The following is a 19,544-nucleotide window of genomic DNA, read 5'->3' as shown; positions in this document are numbered from 1 at the left end:
TTTTCCTCTTAATATCAATGGACAGTTGATCTTAACGCGTGTTTGTACTAGACAGCACTTGTTAAAGACTAGGAAAACATTCGCTCAACTATCGAATTTCACATGGCAAGAGGTATACGCATAAACAAATATTTGCTCGAACGTTCGTAGCAACATTTTCAATTACATTCGTTGGCTCGACGTACTGTTTCTATCCTATGTATAACTATATAGCATGTAGTTTGTTTAGAAAATTAAATTTCTTAAGCTTAACGCTAGAGCTTAACTTCCTGCCTGCAGAAATTACAGCAATGTGCCGTTTATAATCGCCATGGCTCATCGAGATCGGTGAGAATCGCTTCTTCGACACGAACAGAACGGCGAAGAAGAGTTCCAACTGAATAAACTGTTTCCTCGCTTATATCTCCTTTCACTTTTTAAAAATTTCTGCTCGTTGCTTGTAGGAACAATACACTGTGTCAATTGGATGGTAATATGAATGCGTCTTTATATTCTGCAGGTATATACAAGCGTATTAAACGTGTTATGTGTGCAGCGTGTAACATCATTGATATTTACTCGAATCGTACGATTCGAACTGATAATACTGATTTCAAGTATAAAAGTGAAAAATCACTTATCACGTAGAAATGCGCGCTTTCGTTTATGAGAAAACGTCGATCAAGTTGGTCGGTCAGTTGGTTCGATGGATTAAATCGTCCCCAGTGATCACGATGAACCACAGTCAATTAATTTCTTAATGAAAAACATTGGCGCGTCGTGACGCATTTCGAATAGTCGAGTAAGGAAATTTAACGATTCATATAGTGGTCCTAGTGCCTTTCTAATCCAGCTTCAGAGCTGGCTTAATCGATTTTTCTCGAACAAAAGGATCGATACATTGAACGCGCATAAGCCGACCTTCGATCGATGTTTGATTTATTCGAATTACGAAATCTCAAAAGTGACACGATCCTATTGAAATTACACTCGTTCGACGCTTACTAAAAATGCATTTGAACTCGCGTATGCTCGACTCGTTGTGATTCCAACGTCTTCGAATAAATCAGCAGTGCGAATCAGCACATGGACGTTTAACATTTCATACCGGATAAAATCACGTGGTCGCAACGGAATTCGTTGTGCTCGTCGCTTCTATCTCTTCGACGTTTCTTTTATTCGTGAAAGGTTCGCGCTTCATGCATTTGCAATAGATCGCTAGCAAACCACGCATAACATTTGCTTCTTCTCGTTCGCTTCATTCGCTACTCTCAACTTGTAAGCGAATAAAGATGAAAACGTCGAAGGAAGAGACAGTTGCTCTACAGACAGAAGCGAGAGAGGTTTCAACTTTTACAACGACTCGTTTTCGTGATATATCGGCGATGAAGTTGAACAACACAAGTTCCACATTGACACAGACAATCCAGAGAGACGATGCATTACCACACTTCGCATTTGTGAATCGGATTCATTCGCGATTCTTCGGGACAGTTGAATTCAGATGCGAACTCCGGCAGATTCGAGAGTGATCCTATCACTCTGTATTTTGGTGGACAATGGGAATCTTTCTCGATTTGGAGAGCTATCGCCTCGGACATCACGGAGGAACACCAAACCTGGTAACAATAAATTATTTTTAAATTCGTCCCATTCTTTCTTTCTTTAACTTAATCCCTTAATGCACAATCTTTTCGTTCGTTTATCGACGAAGATGATTAAACTTGAAAATCACAGATGGAGAGTTATCAAGGAATACTTTAAACAGTTAAAAGCGAGAATATGCTGTCAGATCCAAAAATATAGTTGACAATATTTTGTAGAAGTCATGGATATAAGATAACGACAATTTACCTGGGCAAAATTCACGAAAAATAATTGTCGATGCGTCAAGTTAAGACCAGGTAAAGGTAGTTGATCTTTGTAGCTTCTCGGCGTTGAAAGATACGCGTGATACGCTGCTTTGAGACCACCATTGTCCGCAATATTTTCTCCTAGAAGAAAACGATTGCGATATCGTTAAACTGCGAATTTCTATACATTTGTAAAAGATTTAAAAACGTAAAAATGCATAGAATACACACGATAAATACTCATTGTGGAGTATTTAACGGGCAATGCAATTTTTTCACTAGATCCTACTTTTTCAGTTGTATTTGTAAAAATATGAATTTTCACATATATACATATATCCGTAGTAGTCTAATAATTGTAACTGACCCAAAGTTTGTCGTCCGTTTACGTGTCGACCATGTATCTCAAAATTGCTGTACTGTTCCACGAAACACTCTGTTCTATTTTTGAATCTCTCTATCGTAGCGTTGTTCCACCATTGATGCAAGTTTCCGTGCAAGTCGTATTCTCTTCCTAGTTTGAAATAATCGATAGTCGATCGCATCGAATCAAATAAAATCAAAATGAAAATGCAACGAAACCTCGTTTATACGAACAAATTGCCATGCTCAATTTCAGCTATACAAATTTACGGCTAGGCGTTTGCCATCGGGAAAGGTTGAGCGCAACCTCGATCGTACGAACGTGTATTCTCCGCCTTGTTCGGATAAATGGGCTTCTGCTTTACTGGCGTAGAAACATTTGAGAATCAACGTCATACCTTGATCGTCGAATGCATGGGTCAGTTCGTGTCCCATGACTACTCCTATACCACCAAAATTCAAGCTATTAGGATTCTCCATGTCATAGAATGGACTTTGTAGGATACCAGCGGGAAAAACCATCTGATTTTTCGTAGGCCAGTAATAAGCATTCACCGTGGGAGGTGTCATTATCCAAGTAGTTTTATTCACAGGCCGATCGAGCTTCTCTAGATTTTTCCGCAAATTATACTTATTCACCCGTATATTATTTTGAAAGTACTCGTTTTGTTTAACTACTAAGTCCTTGTAACGCTCGTCGAGTTCATTTGGACGTAAAATAAAATCAGGAAAGCCGACCATATCGGTGATCGCGTTCGCCTTCTCCTCGGCTTTCCTTCTCGTTTCCGCGTCCATCCAATCGAGATTTTTCAGATTCTTGATAAAAGCTTTGCGCACTTGATCGATCATCTTCTCCGCCTGCAATCGATTAGATCGCCATTTAAAGTGGACATTGTACGAACGCGTGCTCCTCGGAGCACGTATATCTATCATCATTGAAAGATACTGAGTGTAAATTAACCATGGGTTTGCTCTTTCCATGGAAAACTTCTCTAACGAACATCGCACCGATCGCAAAACCCATCGAGTTATGCGTATCACTGACGCAATAACGCCATTGCTCCTCGCGGCCTTCCGAACCGATCAAAGCTTTCCTCAGCCCCTTGTAAGCGTCGCGAAACGGTCTCGACAGGCAGGCAGTTAAAGATCTCACGGTTTGCCAAACCAGATAATTATTCAGTATCCTGTTTGGGAGAAAAGAGAAAGAGAAAGAGAAAAAGTAAAAAGAGAAGAAGGTTGGAGGGTAAAAGGTAGAGAGATGGGTCGAAACCTAACTCGTAGACTTACGAAACACGAAACTTTTGTTGTCAGTTCTCGAGATCGTCTGTTTTACTAACAACTGAAATCCGTCAATCCCTGAAAGACAAATTTTGCTTTCGGAAAATCAAATTATCGCGAAATCGTACTAATCGAAACGAGCTCCAATGTGTAAGCAGAAACTTAACCGACTCGTTATTAGATAAATAAGAATATTTATATAAATTATCGTCCGGGTATCGGGAGTTTCAAATGACATAGATAGCATAAAGTTTCGAGTTGAAAGGTTCCGAAAATAGTAGAAAGTTTCGAGTTTCCTGGGTTTCCGAGGTTTCGAAAGGTCCCATCCCTACTAAAAAGTAAAAAGAGAATGACAGGATACGTGATAACCAGCGTAGGCTTTCTAGAAAATACTTACACTTTCCCATCGTTCGTTTTGTTGTACTCTAATACCAGCTTGGACAATTTAACGAAATATTCTGGAGCAAAGTTCACGATCTTTGTCTGGCCGGTTACTTTTTTGTTAACGAGTTGCGTCGCATTTTGAAAATAGTCTACCCAGGACATCTAAAATTAATTGAATGGCTATAAAGATAGTAAAGATACGGTAGAACCTCCGTCAAGAGACTTATATCTTCGTGATAACGTTTGCTTTTCTTTACCGTCTCATACCGTTTGTATAGAGACGTTCGGTTAATCGAGAATCTACTGAATTTATCGAAACTGCGAACATAATAATTTCACGACAAAACTGCGGCAGAAGCATGAGAGGAACGTGGCAGAAACGCGATCCGAAATACTTACGAAAGACGCGTTATTTTGCAATTCATCCAGAGACATCAAGTTGTAAAGCTTTTCTTTATCTCGGTGATCCTCCGGCGGTGTCATGATCCGCGCCAATTCCGTTTCAAACTTTATCACATCGTTCATCTGTTTTCTGGTCGAATTCGCCTCTCCGCCAAGCAGCACGCCTATCTGCAAACGTGTACGAGTACCTGTACTCGATTCACCGGTTACAAGATTACAAGGTGCCGAAAAACAATGGAATCGAGATAAACGAAACGCAAATCAATGCCATTATACCTTCGTCATGTATTCCAAATACGCAGCCAACACTTTACTGTGTTCGGTGACGTTCAGGTAATCGTCGGCGGTTGGCAGCGTCAAACCTCCTTGATCGATCTTGAAAGCGTAAATCGTTTCGTACAATAATTGTATTATACATATACATATGTATAGGTCATTATACACTATGTTATCGTGTTATTGTACTATACTTTATGATATGTTACATACTAATATATTATACCATTTTGCAATTATATGGAGTTGTTTGGAAAATTTATAGCGTTTTTGCGGTGAAATCAATTCCGCATATCGCATATATATTTTGGCGAGATTTCAATAGAATTATTTCCAATTTGATTTTTGAAAGATCCATCCTGGTATCTTACTTGTATAATGTGCCTGCTACTATTTCGATCGTCTTCGTTTACCGCCCACGTAAATAAACCATCCATATTGTAAACATTTTGCAGAATATGCATACTGTTTTGCAACGACCACTCGCTTAGATTGAATTTCCCAGAAATGTTCCAGCCACCGATAGAATCCAACAAGTCCAGCATTGGTTTCGCGCCAAGCGATTCGATCGTGTCGTTTGCGTCCATACACGAGAGGAAATAATATTTTGCTTTCTTCTCGGCCTTCGATTTCATTTCGGCGAATGGTTTTTCTACGTTAAAAGGGGAAAAAATGAAGGGTAGAAGCGAGTCAGAGTGGAAGTTCCAACCGATTTCTTATGATCGAGGCGCTTTCTGTAAAAAAAAGTAACGTGAAATTCGACCTCGGCGTTTCGAAACACGACGTTTAACGCTATCTATAGACCCTTTTTCCAAAAAGCTCCTTGATCACCAGAAACCTACGAAGGGTTCAGTTTTTTTTTTTTTTTTTTTACCAAGAACATTCTTTACAACCAGCTGATTGTCTTGCTCGAACTTATCGAACGTTCCCCACATGCTGTTTCCATCTGGTATGGGATTCTTCTTGATCCAACCACCGCACGCGTACTCGTAAAAATCGTTACATGGATCGACCGAATGGTCTATGCTATTTATAATGGAAGCAGCCACCGTGACACAGTGCTCGGTTAAACAGTGTGTACCATCTAAAACAAAATCAACCACTTTTCGAAAAATAATAATTCATCGATAATACCCATTGACGGATTAACGATATACAAGTTACAGATCGTGCGCTTTCTTTTACCGATTTCACGGTATTTAGAATTTACGAGCGCGGGAAAGCAAAGATGTAACACGATAAGGGCAGACACGATAACTAGAGATTCGTTTTCGTTAAAACCACACAAGAGCATCGTCTGAAAATACAATCGTCATTACCGAGATCGCTATGATAGATGACCTAAGACTCTTCTACAGTACCGATATCGATTCGTGCAGTGATGTTACGTTACGGCGTATTATCCTGCGACCTAACGTTTTGGAATCGTCGTTGCACAGCTTACCTTCCTCGTGCGAAGTGACACGAAGTATTTGCGCTTTTTCCCAGCCGTTTTTGCTGCTGATGATTATCGACAGCATCACGACCATGATCAAAAGGCCCACGCAAATGATAAAAAGACATCTTTCGAGCAAGCTCCTAGCTCTCCACAACGAGATTCCCTGAATACGAAAAATACATACGAATAGATATACAGACATAGCTACAGCGTGGCTCCAGAATGGTGCAAGTAATAAAATCGAGAAGCTCTCAAACGCGACTTTCGCAAAAACAAACATTACTATTTCGCTGTCTTTTATTTTCGTCTTGTTCCGAGCAACGGAATCTCTCTAACTTCGCCTGTACCACTTTAGAGCCACGGCGTGTTGTATGTAACAACGTGTAGATTATTCTCAAGCTGCTGCACTATTATTCGCAAACTTATCACTGTAACGTTAGAATCGTCGCTCGTAACTCGCGTTACGCGCCTTCATCGCGAATATCTATCGATGGCTGACTCGAAATCTCGCAGCCACACGTGTACGAGCACTTTATTATCTCGATTAAATTGCTTCACTTTCGTGTAGAAACCAACCGAATTGTATCTGATGTGCGTGGCCGACGTGCTGATGCCTTCGCTGTTCAAAGCTACGGAACCAATGCTACTGCTGTCCTCGTCCTCGAACTCGGCCTGCTTGTACATCATCATCTAAGACAAGACCCATAAATAAGTTGAAACATCGTCATCTAGAGACATAAATACATTTTATAGTTGCTAAATTTTCTTCTTATTCGTCATAGATAGGGACGTCAGTGTGCAAGGGCAAACGATACTTTTTTCTATAAGCGCTGACACGGAACGACTTTACCGAAGATAAAATAACGTTAAACCAGTCTCGTTATTACACAATAGCTGTCGAATACCAGATAATGTAATTAATTACTCGCGAAGCTTTTTCAAAAAGTCTCGCGGTACGAAACGAATGGAAACATCGCGTTGCAAATTAAAAACGTGGATTGATGGAGAATGTACGTATAAGTACTTGGACCCGACACAGAAGAGGCGGCAATGTGAAAATTCAGTGGCGAAATTGCCCGTAGCGATACATTTTTAGACTAAAACTAAAAATACACAACGCCGAGCGAGCCTTAAATCGAAACAAATACCTGGCTTTCGCATACGGAAATTAGACGAAAAATACGATTGTTCGTCAGAAATCGCGTACGGAATAAACATACTGAAATCATCGACTTTAATTTTATCTACGAATGGAATTGAATAGAATCAGCAACGACATATATTCGATCCCCCGCGATATTCTCCAATTTAACAGCAATTTGTATAATATTCGCAATTACGCTACATTACGCACGCCGATATTCCAACAACGAGGAAAGCTTCCAATGTCACCGTTTCAAAAACGAAAGTAAAAACAATATACACGCATCGGTGTACGAAATCTGGAGCGTGATACAAAATTGATTAAATTGAATTTTCATCGCGCGTTAAATTTCACAGGGTCTATAATTGTTCACAGGGTCTATATTTATTTTTCAATCTTACTAATTTTATTCTACAACAAAAAAATGTTATTGAAATTTTCCAATGTTTCGCGTGACACGCAGAATACACCCGTAAAAGGTTTCCATTTCCGTGTACATACGATGAGCTTTCTACTCGCTTTGTTTATGACAACGAAATTCAAATCGAGATCAAGCTGTGCATCGAATGAAATTACAACGCGAACAGTCGTCTTTCGTTACCTGACGTATAATTAATAGAAAGGTACATGGCAAATTTGCACTAAACGCGTAAACATGCGTAAAAAAACATCGGAAATATTCGTTACGCTATTTACAAGACTCGAAACAAATTTCGGATTATATTCCATTTCTTCGATCGTGTTCATAAAAATGGTGAATTTGCATAAATATCCGCAGTCTAGCGATATTGGCTTAACAGGTTCCGACTGACCGAAAATCTGGTTTTCCTTAAACGAAAGCGAGATCAAACAATGGCTGACGAAAAAGAGAAGCAACGATGAGAGACACTTTGTGAGAGAAACACGACGAACGTTCGTGTTAAAACTGCAAGCTGGTTGCACGCGGCAACTGCACGCGTGCAAACATGAGGATCTGAAGAAGCGCGCGCACGCGTCTACAATCGAGTTGCTTGTTTCGTCTCTGACCTCCTAGCAGGAAATAGACACTTGTAGCCTCGTTAATACGATTAGAATGCTTTTCGTCTCGCATTGTGTTCCGCTATGTTCACGACACTCGCGTTTGAAGAAAAAGAGCTAGCCAGTCGTTTCCCTTTTAAAACAATTGTATGGCGAACGTCTCGTCTGCAACCACCGTTCGACGTAACCGCTTTCCAGCTTAAACATCGATATAAAAGTCTGACAATTGGAGAGCTCGTAAAAACCTCCCTCTAATTTCTCTTCGATTTCAATCTTTTCAAACGAAGCATTACAGCGAGCATACAGGTTGCCTCTTACGATATCGATTCCATCACATTCCGAATATTATTATCTAAAGGGCTGACAAATCCAACGAGAATCGTATTTGTTACGAGCGTCTTGCACGCACGATTACTCGGTCTCACTAGTTGTGCAACACGATAATTTTGATATTACCTTTTATACTGCGTATTTCTGCGTGTCGTACGATACTAACAGAACGTATCAGTGACATAGTATTATCGAGCGATAACGAGAGAAACATTATTCAGACTCGCGCGCGTACCATATACATACAGGCATACGATAATACGCAAGATAACATCAGTGATCGATTATGTTTACTGTGCACACGATCGTCTTGCGTGAAATTCAGGGCCGGAATATGCGACTCATAATCCAAACCGATCCGCAGGTTCTATCTTTGCTCAACCGCAGCCACGGTATATAAGTACAACGTTGACATTCGGAAGGACGAAAAATGGTGAAACGTAAGGAGGAGCCGGTGGACCGTGTTTCCAGCATCGATGGAATCGATTCGATCCAAGTTCATCCGTGTCATCCAACTCGGGCCAACTTTCTCCCCATCTGTATTTTTAACGCGTACAATCACTCACCTTCACCGACATCTTGCCCCGCACGATCGCGTAATCACCAATTCGCGCACTATCACCTTACAAATTTATCGATTCACTCTGCCGAGCACGAATCCTAGCTTGGACGACGAGAGGGTTTCTGACAGGCAGGGAGAAGAGGGAAGGACAGTGCGATGGAGCGGAATAGAGGTGGACAAACTCAGTAGCAGAAGACAAATGGATAGAAAATGAAGTAGAGGAGAGGTATTGCTCGAAACTATACCCTCGAAACTATAGTCCTCGAGATTATGACATTTTCCAGCGTTTTCCTCGGCCCAGCCGCTATATCGGCCTTCCTAACTTTCCGTGGCTCTCTCTTATGGGGATGCTTCGACGCACCTCAACCCCTCTACCTATCTTCTCTCAATATTGATTTCCTCCGAGCCTCAGTGCACCTGCCATCTTTTACCGTCGCGTCGCCTCGTGCCGGTAACTACGCCGTTTACCATTCTAATCTAACTATAGTAATCCTTTTCCAATTTCTCTCTATCTCTGCGAATTTGATAAAAAAAAACGTGTCGTTGTACTTTTCCAATCAATCGTATATCACGCGATCATACCGGTTCCTACGAAGCCTACTCTTGTTTCCGTTTATTCTACTTCTTTCTCTCTCTCTCTCTTTCTCTCCTCTCTCTCTCTATATATATACAGGGTGGTTGGTAACTGGCGGTACAAGCGGAAAGGGGATGATTCTAGGCGAAAAAAGAAGTCGAAAATATAGAATAAAAATTTTTCATCCGAGGCTTTGTTTTCGAGAAATTTAGATCGTTGTCTCGATGGAAAAATTACAAACAAAAAATTTTATTCTATATTTTCGACTTCTTTTTTCGCGTAGATTCATCCCCTTTCCGCGTGTACCACCAGTTACCAACCATCCTGTATATTCACTAGAGATAGAATTAATTTCCTTCTTGCGCAATCGGTAACGCATTATCATGCAGGTAAGAATAACTTTACACGTCTACAAACACGATTCAAGGAAACGATTTGGACGTGTAAACCATGGAAATTGGAAGACAGAACTTGAGATGATGCTAGTAAAGAATTAATTGCAGAAGTTAATATTCGACGTATGAAGGGTAAAGATTCGATGGAAACGCGCAATTTGAATCCGTGTAATTCGTATGAACGAGGAGACAACTGTGATTTTTAAATTGCATATAGTGGAAAAGAAATAAAGGCAGAGATTCGATGGTCAAAAATGAACAGCTTGTTACTACGACTTTATAGCACGTTCCGAAACGATACTTCAGTTTTGCTTGGTTCTTGTTGGTTTACACAAATGAAATTAGAAATTCGATCGATCGACTTTAAAAGCCTCGTACGTGAATAAATATTTTGTCTTTATTTCAGCAAAGACAACCCTTTTCGTGAGGTACAATATATCTTACAGTATATTAATACGAACATGATTGCACGTTACGGTGAAAGTGATCATTCGGACTAGTTATCGATCGTTAAAGCTATAACACGCAGGCTACGCACGCACGCAAAATATAGTGTTTCCTGAATCTATAGAAGACCCCCGTAATCCGGAACGATAGTAACTGGCCACGTTACTTTATACCTTATGCGTTATTTAATTAGCGTTTTATTTAATCGGACTGTTAAAATAGCTCGTCCATTCGGATCGATTACAAAAAATAATTATGCATGCACACGCACGCGTTTTGTGTATGTAATTTTTATTTAATTATATATAATTTTAATTAATAATACTACATATATATAATATATGATATACGATATATATCATATATATATATATATATATATATGTCATTATATTTCTCCTTTGTTACGAGATCGATCGACTTGCCCTACACGACATTACCTTATCTAACGGACTCGTTATTGGCACGTACACTGTTTTCTTTGGACCGCTGTTACAATCGAAAACTTTTGGAATCAGAAACTTAGACACGCGATGGTACGTCAAGGCGACTCCTGCTTTCAACTGCATTCGTCGTGTTGCGAAAATAACTGCAATTCCGACGCGCAGCTGTCGTCGGACAAACCTGCCTAAACTGTTCCGTCTATCCGCGGCAAACGTGCTTTCTCGTTTCAAGATCATGGGAAGGATACGATAATAAGTTTATTTTTATTGATTTTCACGTTGTTTGCTGGCCAACGAGAAAAGTGTCTTGTGAAACGAAACGAACGTATACGAAAGAGAAGAGAAGATAGAAGCTTCTTGAAAACAAATGATAAATCCATGACGTTGTTCAACGATAGGAGACGAATAGTGCGGTATTTTGATTTCGTTAGTACTAAACGCACCTAATTTGCGTTATCAATAATTTTGTTAAGTGGTCGACGAGGCAACGAGAACACAAAGTCTGCAAAAGGCATACTAAATATAAAAATCGATTCTCTATAAAAATGTGATTTGTCAGGTTTATCATTTGTCCGACCTTGCCACTTTTTATACCGTCAGTGACATTGGTTCGCGCGATTCGTTCTTACGATCTACGTATAAATTGAGAAGAACAATAACCGATAAGTAAAAATAAAGACATTCGCGAGATATGGTAATCCGTAAAGCCGGATTCGAACGTGTAATTCTTCTATGAGATTTGACTTTTCACTGGATTTCTCGCGTTTCGTACCATCGCCTACTCCGTCCTCGCATCCTTAGCTTAGTCTATATCCTCGAACATCTCCTTTTAGCCTGTCGGCCGTCATCGGCCAGCCATTCGCTTGCAAACAAACGCAGCAAACAGACGCAATCATACACGCACGCACGCACGCACACGTGTATGTACTATCGCTCAAAAATATCCAAACACTTTGGCGCAGGAATATAATTTAATTAAAAAATAGCAAGTTCAAACGCGATGTACGTCGTTTCTCGTAGCATTAATGTTTACAAATACTTGGCATAAAATATAAGAGTTAAACGACTTTGGGTGGTTCTATCGTTACGAGGCGTAATGTATACCGTTCGTACAAATTGACTAGAATGTTCGGATACCTGTGAGCGGTAACGTACATCTCTCGTTCTTCCGATCCCATCTGACAAAGCAATAATAAGAGAAACTCTTTCGTAGCATATGCGTATCTTAAAATTAGTAAGGTGTTACACGTAGATCGAGTTGCTGCATCTTCAAGGATATCGACGAAGAATCCTTAAACGTTCACGGAATTGTATTCACGTGCACACGAAAGAAATACGCAACACGTAAATGGTGTTCGATCGAATCGGAAAGCAAGTTACGCGGTTCCTCCGTTCGAAAAAGGGAATAGAACCGATCTCGTCAAACACCATCTTGATTCGTAACATCTCTGTTGAAAATACGACATACGAAATAGTCTATAATAACGTTTAACCTAATAATTAGAATTAGAAACTGTTCGGTGGCATTGTAAAGTACGACGTTTCGTGCGAAGATTAGAAAAAGGTGTGCTAACGTGTTATTGGCATACCGATACGTTTACGTAGGACGATTAAGAACAGCGTCGAGCGACGCCCTTGTGCGTAATTGGAATTGGTTGAGCTCATTCGCAAAAGGAAGGAAAAAGGATACAAATATAATGGAATATTTGTTAACCGATTAACGTTTACAGCTCGGAACCATCGTTCGAGCGAACAGGACATTGACCGAAGATTTCTGGCAGTATCGCGTATCGTAAAAAACGAGATCCAATCGAGTCACGCGTTATTGCGTTGTACTAACGACTGTTAGTAGATAACAAATTATCCCGTAACCGATAAATAATCGAGACAAACTGAACAGTGTCAAATATGGTCCCGTGAGCCTCTTGTTCGAATACGAGAATCTGGCGTATAGCTATACACATATACATATAAGGAGCGAAAAAGAGAGGATAATAATAGTATATGGAATGTATATTGGAATATAGACAAACGATAGATTAAGCGTTGTTTGTCGTTCGATAAACGATCAACTCTTAAATCCGAAACTCGACGAGTTTCGTATTTAAAAAGGAGAACATATAATACCGCGACGCTCTCTTGATTTCGTTATATCGATTACAGGAAAACTTTATGAGATAAATCGTTAACACGATCGATTTCCGGCTAACACGATCGTACACAAATACGCGTGAATCAATAACGTGTAGAAGAATAAGCACTACATATACGCGTAGTACGATAGCAAAGTATTCCATAACTGCTCAGTCCAGTGATTTCGATCTGTCTAATCTAGATTTACTTTCAAGATCAGAATTTGTACTAGTGTTTACGAGACGGGAATGAGACTGTTCAAGTTTCTCGATATTTTCCATCGAGAAAGACGCGCCGTCGGAACCGAAACGCTCTAATATCACATTATTGGATGGATTTGATTGAAAAGAACTCGCACTACAGTCGGCTCTCTCTTCCAAAGAGCTTACGTTATGAGATACATCGACAGATGCCGTAGCTGGCTCTGTGTTAATAAGTCCGTCACAGGAATGGGGCAAAATTCTCGAGAAAGCCCTTTGAACGGAATATTCATCGCATCTTTCTTTATCGGCGTACCTGCCGCTTGCTTTTAAAGAACCGCCGTACACTCGACGACTCTTTGCCAACTCGGAATCGAAATTTTCCAACCAATCCACGGATTTCGAATCGTCCGACTGATTCTCTTCGATTTTAAGCGGAGAAGCAGAACCCGCCGCCCCTCTTACCATCGATGTATTTTCTCGTTGTTCTCCCAGATTTTTCTCCATACTGTCATCCGTATCTCTGTTTACTTGGCTAACGCGTACTTTGCACGTTGAACGATCGTCCGACTGCCAAATACCTTGCTCTCTGCTACTACCAGCCGTACAATCGACATTTACCATCGCATACCTTTCGGCGTTCGACACTTGGTAACTTTGATTCTCTGGATCCGACGTGTCTGACGATTTGTCCATCGGATACGGAACACAGTGTATGGAACTAGCTTGATACAGAGGGTTAAAGGTATCTCTAGAAACGAACGGTTGTTCCTGATAGGCGAAAGGAATGCACACATTTTGCCTCGTACTTCCGTCTGCGACGGCGCAATACGGTGGAAAATGCGCGAATGGAATACCTTCTCGGCCTTCGAGTTGCCGAGAACTCGTACCGCCACTCGAGTATTGCGTGTTTTGATCCAGACTGTTGTTCAATCTCGTAGAGAAATTGCAAGTATAAGAGAAGCATTGGGACACGTTCGAATTCGCTGGCGCAACGAACGAACTCGATCGCGCGCTAGTCGATTCCGGTGACGTCGCGTTTGATACCTTACCACGTGTTTGAGCTATCACAGTTTCGTAGCTTGGAGGTGGGCCATATAATTGGTAGTACGGACAGTTCGCATCGTTCAACATAACGCTCATGTTCTGATAATGGCCCGATGTTGTCGCATTACCGGTGTATTGAGCGGGCATCGCTCCGTTTCTTTGAGGACCTAAGAGCACAAATAAATTGATCAACATCGAATACGTCGCAATTATTTACCAGACAAATGTACACTCGCCTTTCCACATACGATGCAATAATACAGTGTTTCTCGCAGAATTGTACGTAATACGAGCCCTCTGCCCTTGACACGTCGACCCTCGAAGAGAACTTTGGGCTCGCGCGTTCGTAGTTCTAGTCGGAATAGCCGATGCAGCCGCTCTGTATCTTCCTTGTAACCAGTATCGATACCACCAGCCACCGCCGGAGCATACCAGGAACATAATTATTACCAATATCCTAACGAACGACAAAAAATCGTGAGAATATCGTAAAAATGTTGTATCTTCTTTAGAGATGTCGATCAGAATGATCTGTGAAATTGTTTTGCGCACCAATAATACCATAAATGATGAAAATGTAGTCCTGGTGACACGCAACAACCAATACCGCAACAATATTCGGTTCTAGAACACCTAAAATGAATTTACATGTAATTCTTTCTCTTCCTCTCTGAACATTCCTTCCTTTCTTCCATCTTCTTCTTCTTCTTCTTCCTCTTTCTTTCCCCTTTCATTAGCTCTCTCTCTCTCTCTTTTTTTTTTTAATTACGTTCATTAGTCGTCTTTCGTTTCGTTATTTGAGAAAAAAAAAAAGAAAGAGAAAAGTTCCCCCTTTTGACTTACTAAAAGATAAACATAATTACGTGTATGAAACTCACTCATAGTATTTTGTTTCTCCAGGCATTTCAGAGGCACAATACTTTGCTTCTGCCTGAAACAAATATCACGTTTTAAATAGTGTACCAACTTACAACGTACATCCACAGATGTAAATCATACAAATTAATCTTAAGACCAAAATAATCGCGATCATTATGAAATAAAGGAGCGAGTTTTTGGTAAATCTTATCAAAATAGGAAGCAAACGCTTGAACGTTGCGATCCACTTCTCGCTGTACTTTCATTTCGAAAGGAACTTTCTCCAATTTAGAATACAGAGAATAACTTTTCGTTTGATATTTCTTGTTAAATGGCATCAAAAGTGTACATGCTGAAACGAAAAATATACACTCACGTATATCAAACACTTCGACGTTCCGGCGAATATCGCCAGCTTTCTCTTCGTATTTCGTACCATTTTCTCAATTAATATTTACACCTTCGTTCTGAATAAATAAAAACCGTACACTCTGACAAATTGTTTTGATATAATCACCATTTCGGTCCGACTATCATGTGCACACAACATTGCACACCACTTATTGATTTCAATTTCGGAACTTTACAATGACGTCATCGAAAACAGGGTTGCCAATATGAATAAACTATACTACAGTACATAAATTAAACCAGAAACCAGATGCTGCTCAAAAGGTATAACAGTTACCATTTCCTACCTACAATTGAACATTGTTCGACCACGCAGCTTATTTGTAGTTCGACCACAAATAGTAGAGGGCATAACCATAGACTAGCTCGTCTATGGCTTCTGATTTTTTACACGATTGGTATTTCAGAACACGTAACACAAACTCCATAACTGTTTACGTCTGTCGTTAGATTTTATCTTATGTATAGGTTAGTTCCAGTATTTGTCAGTTTACGAGCAAGACACCGAAATTAAATAATCTTACAAAGTTAAAATTGATCTAACGTTAATTGTCTCTATCAAAATGGCTAATACTCTAGCTAATGTACCTGTGTCAAAAATTATAAAGAACAAAAGCAATTTCGAAGACGAACCCAAGAAAAAGAGTCGAGAAGATTGGCGAAAGGCTAAGGAATTAGAAGAAGCGAGAAAAGCTGGTACAGCACCAGCTGCAGTAGATGAAGAAGGCAAAGATATTAATCCACACATTCCACAATACATTAGTGCTACGCCATGGTATTTTGGCGCACAGGTATGCATTAACTTTTTAAAGAAATTGACATCTCTTTTTATAGTCAGCGCACATAACGTTAAAACATATAATACTTACTTATATATAATATTTAAAGGGGCCTACTTTGAAACATCAAAGACCGCAGCCTGAAAAACAAAAGCAGTATAGCGGTATAGACGAATGGTATAAACGTGGTGTAGATTCATCTAAAGTAGCAACAAAGTATCGTAAAGGAGCCTGTGAAAATTGTGGAGCAATAACTCACAAGAAAAAGGAATGTATGGAACGTCCACGTAAAATAGGTGCAAAATTCACAAATGCAAATATAGCACCAGATGAGTTTACTCAACCAGAATTATCTACGGACTACGATGGCAAAAGAGACAGGTGGTTTATCTTGAACTTTACTCGATACAGTACATACTGAAATACTTGGTAAATTTTAAATATAAATATTAATATAAAACAATATTTTGAATATATTAATTTAATGTAGGTGGGCTGGTTATGATCCTTCACAGCATAGAGCTATTATCGAAGAATATCAAAAGATTGAAGAAGCAAAACGACAAATGCGTGCGGAAAAGTTAAACGCGGAAGAGAATGATGAACAGGATTCGGATAAAGATGAGGACAAATATGTTGACGAGGTTGATATGCCTGGGACAAAAGTAGATTCTAAACAACGTATTACCGTTAGAAATCTACGAATTAGAGAAGATACAGCAAAGTATCTAAGAAACTTGGATCCAAATTCGGCATATTACGATCCTAAAACGAGATCCATGCGTGACAATCCTTATACCGGCACAGACAGAGAGTATGCAGAAATTATCTTATACATTCCGTTATCGTCTGTATTACTATTACATTATTCAAAAATACTAAAATAGCTGTATTATGTTTCAGGGTGGATTATAAAGGTGAAAATTTTGCGCGTTTCTCGGGAGATACACAACGACATTCAAATGCTCAATTGTTTGCATGGGAAGCGCATGAAAGAGGCGTTGACGTTCATTTACTCGCTGAACCCACTAAATTGGAATTACTTAAACAGGAATATGATAAAAAACGCGACGAACTGAAAGATAAAGCTCGTGAGAGTATAATTAATAAATATGGGGGTAAAGAACATCTCGATGCTCCTCCGCCTTCTCTTTTACTAGCACAAACAGAACAATATGTCGAATATTCCAGATATGGAAAAGTACGTATATTCATATATTATTAGACTGTGAAGGTTAATTAAATTATATTATTTTTCATAATTTGTATTTATTTGCAGATCATCAAAGGACAAGACAGACAAATAATTCGCTCTAAGTACGAAGAAGATGTATATCCAAATAATCATACTTGCGTTTGGGGTTCTTACTGGCATGCTGGTAAATGGGGATACAAGTGCTGTCATTCGTTTATAAAAAATTCATACTGTACAGGAAATGCAGGTAAAAAGACAGCCGAAGCAGCCGCTATTGAAATTAAAAAAACAGTAAACGAGGAAGAAAAGTCTAACGAGGAAACGATAAATTCATCCGATGAAAAATCTGTAAGTAACGATACATCCTCGGATGAAGAAGAAAAGGTATTAAGGCCGGTAAAATCGAAATCATCTAAAAGGAAGGAGAAAAAACAAAAACAGAAAGAAAAACGAAAGAATAAGAAAAAAGCTGCTAAGTTACAGGAACAAGATAAATTACAACAAGCATTGCAAAAAGAGGAAGAAAGACAAAAGGAAGCGGAAAGGCTGCTACAAATGAATGAAAGAAAACGCCCTTACAATAGCATGTATGAAGTTAAAGAACCAACAATGGATGAGATCGAAGCATTTCAAATGAAGCGACAACGTGAAGACGACCCGATGGCGGAATTTCTTAGTAAATAGCTTTTAGGAACTAATACAATTCTTGTAAATTTTTTAGGTGTACTAAAATTTATTATGTATAGATCTAAAGTGAAAATTAGATATATATAAAATTGATTCATTTTATATAAAAATGTAATATATTATAAGGGATTAAAAAGCGAATATCGTATCTACCTACCAATTTAACGTATTTAATAAAACGTGAACAAAATTGTTATATTATTTCTTATGAATCGAAGTTCATTAAGAATATGATAAATTTTTATTCCATTAAATTATTTTTTTATTTTATTAGATTTATTTTATTAGATTGAACAGATCAGATTATTAAATTATTAAATTAATTTAGCAAATGTTATCTTCACAAACGTATTACCGTGCTCAAACAGGGCAGCCATGCGAAAGCTAATATGTATCAATGTATCGTTCTCTAAAAAATTCTGACAATCCATAATCAAAATTGCTAAGAACAATCGCGATGTTATAATTCGCAACTCTAATTTTAACCGTAATCAATCTCTCGCAACACTAATTCAAACCATAATTAATCTCTTGCAATACTAATACAAAAACCGTGATTTGCCCAATATGGTGGTGAACCGACATGTACACCGACAAAAAAAAAAAAGAAAAAAAATACTACTACTACTACTACAAATACTACAAGCGAGCATAGTGACAAAATAGTAACGGGAATGACTTTCCATGCTTTGGATGATCCGAAATTCAGAGGATGGAAAGCCATTAGTAGTTGCCCTCTTCTATGACAAATTTGCCGGGCCTCTTCGGCTCATAGCCTTTTCTTTCTTCGGGCGCAATGCCCGCTGAAACTTAAATCTAGCTCGAGTCTTTCTAATCGGAAAACAAAAAAATAACCCGCAAATGTAAACTAAAAATTTAAATCGCGCGAGTCAATTCAAGTGAACATGGATGACCAACGGTCATAGTGATCGCTATCTGTTCGTATGTGTGCGCTCGAGCAATATATAAACGTTCGTTTCGAAATCGACTTCCTGCTCGCGATCACGACCGCGAAATTCGAAAAACCGATAGGCAAAGCCTAAGCTGAGTGGCATGCTCCAACTCTTGTTCCCAGCTTCGCCGTCGATTTTTCAAATCAAATTTCCTGAAACAGGTTGGACACGCGAAATCGCGCCTACCCGACCAGAGACTGTGCCAACCTGCCCGGCCCTACCTACTTATAATTAACACTCACACCAGAAGGTATACTACCTATCCTACCTAACCCTATATTTAAAAAGTAGCAAAACAGACAGCACACCAACACACTCACTCCACGGTTCTCACACATAACCCGGGCGCAAGAGCCTACACTAGAGAAACGTCCCGAGGCGCCTCTGACACCCGAG

General features: G+C 39.4%; 3 protein-coding genes across 8 annotated transcripts; 1 reads left to right on the top strand and 2 right to left on the bottom strand.

Annotated features, from left to right (window-relative positions):
• Positions 1-530: 530 nt before the first annotated feature.
• LOC117217224 (endothelin-converting enzyme homolog) lies at positions 531-9,427 on the bottom strand. 5 transcript variants are annotated; one of them, XM_033464666.1, is made up of 13 exons: positions 9,031-9,402; positions 6,550-6,663; positions 5,980-6,136; positions 5,410-5,637; positions 4,907-5,187; positions 4,536-4,634; positions 4,257-4,427; positions 3,871-4,019; positions 3,157-3,379; positions 2,594-3,053; positions 2,200-2,346; positions 1,834-1,973; positions 531-1,598 (listed from the first exon to the last, which is right to left on the bottom strand). In XM_033464666.1, exons 1-13 carry the CDS (start codon positions 9,040-9,042, stop codon positions 1,422-1,424), a joined length of 2,358 nt encoding a protein of 785 aa, XP_033320557.1. In that variant the 5' UTR covers positions 9,043-9,402; the 3' UTR covers positions 531-1,421. The 5 variants fall into 5 exon arrangements, with proteins under 5 accessions (XP_033320557.1, XP_033320565.1, XP_033320591.1 ...); XM_033464674.1 differs by having other exon boundaries at positions 1,422-1,598; positions 9,272-9,427; XM_033464700.1 differs by having other exon boundaries at positions 1,422-1,598; positions 5,410-5,619; positions 9,031-9,401.
• Positions 9,428-10,827: 1,400 nt separating this feature from the next.
• On the bottom strand, positions 10,828-15,765 carry LOC117217263. Of its 2 annotated transcripts, none has more exons than XM_033464756.1 (5): positions 15,500-15,765; positions 15,144-15,192; positions 14,818-14,898; positions 14,502-14,722; positions 10,828-14,432 (listed from the first exon to the last, which is right to left on the bottom strand). In XM_033464756.1, the coding sequence occupies exons 2-5, from the start codon at positions 15,167-15,169 to the stop codon at positions 13,189-13,191; spliced, it is 1,572 nt and encodes a 523-aa protein (XP_033320647.1). In that variant the 5' UTR covers positions 15,170-15,192; positions 15,500-15,765; the 3' UTR covers positions 10,828-13,188. The 2 variants fall into 2 exon arrangements, with proteins under 2 accessions (XP_033320647.1, XP_033320638.1); XM_033464747.1 differs by having other exon boundaries at positions 15,144-15,196; positions 15,500-15,754.
• A 139-nt stretch (positions 15,766-15,904) lies between these two features.
• On the top strand, positions 15,905-18,355 carry LOC117217256 (pre-mRNA-splicing factor SLU7). The gene is made up of 5 exons (XM_033464733.1): positions 15,905-16,325; positions 16,423-16,694; positions 16,804-17,127; positions 17,217-17,514; positions 17,593-18,355. The coding sequence occupies exons 1-5, from the start codon at positions 16,098-16,100 to the stop codon at positions 18,190-18,192; spliced, it is 1,722 nt and encodes a 573-aa protein (XP_033320624.1). The 5' UTR covers positions 15,905-16,097; the 3' UTR covers positions 18,193-18,355.
• Positions 18,356-19,544: the final 1,189 nt, after the last annotated feature.

The sequence above is a fragment of the Bombus bifarius genome, unplaced genomic scaffold (assembly GCF_011952205.1).
Source record: "Bombus bifarius isolate JDL3187 unplaced genomic scaffold, Bbif_JDL3187 scf7180000007966, whole genome shotgun sequence".
NCBI lineage: Eukaryota > Metazoa > Arthropoda > Insecta > Hymenoptera > Apidae > Bombus > Bombus bifarius.
Note: the sequence above shows the minus strand (reverse complement) of the source record. Positions and strands in the feature narration are given on the sequence as shown.

Bases quoted from the DNA above. Each gene is read 5' to 3' on its own strand.
- LOC117217224 (XM_033464666.1), bottom strand. The intron at 4,635-4,906 runs GTAAGATACCAG...TACGCTTTCAAG, and splicing joins GTAGCAGGCACATTATACAA to ATCGATCAAGGAGGTTTGAC. The intron at 4,428-4,535 runs GTATAATGGCAT...ACACGTTTGCAG, and splicing joins ATTTGGAATACATGACGAAG to ATAGGCGTGCTGCTTGGCGG.
- LOC117217263 (XM_033464747.1), bottom strand. From the start codon at position 15,562: ATGGTACGAAATACGAAGAGAAAGCTGGCGATATTCGCCGGAACGTCG. The intron at 15,197-15,499 runs GTGAGTGTATAT...TATTTGTTTCAG, and splicing joins CGTCGAAGTGTTTGATATAC to GCAGAAGCAAAGTATTGTGC. The intron at 14,899-15,143 runs GTGAGTTTCATA...AATTCATTTTAG, and splicing joins GGAGAAACAAAATACTATGA to GTGTTCTAGAACCGAATATT.
- LOC117217256 (XM_033464733.1), top strand. From the start codon at position 16,098: ATGGCTAATACTCTAGCTAATGTACCTGTGTCAAAAATTATAAAGAAC. The intron at 16,326-16,422 runs GTATGCATTAAC...TAATATTTAAAG, and splicing joins CATGGTATTTTGGCGCACAG to GGGCCTACTTTGAAACATCA. The intron at 17,515-17,592 runs GTACGTATATTC...ATTTATTTGCAG, and splicing joins AATATTCCAGATATGGAAAA to ATCATCAAAGGACAAGACAG.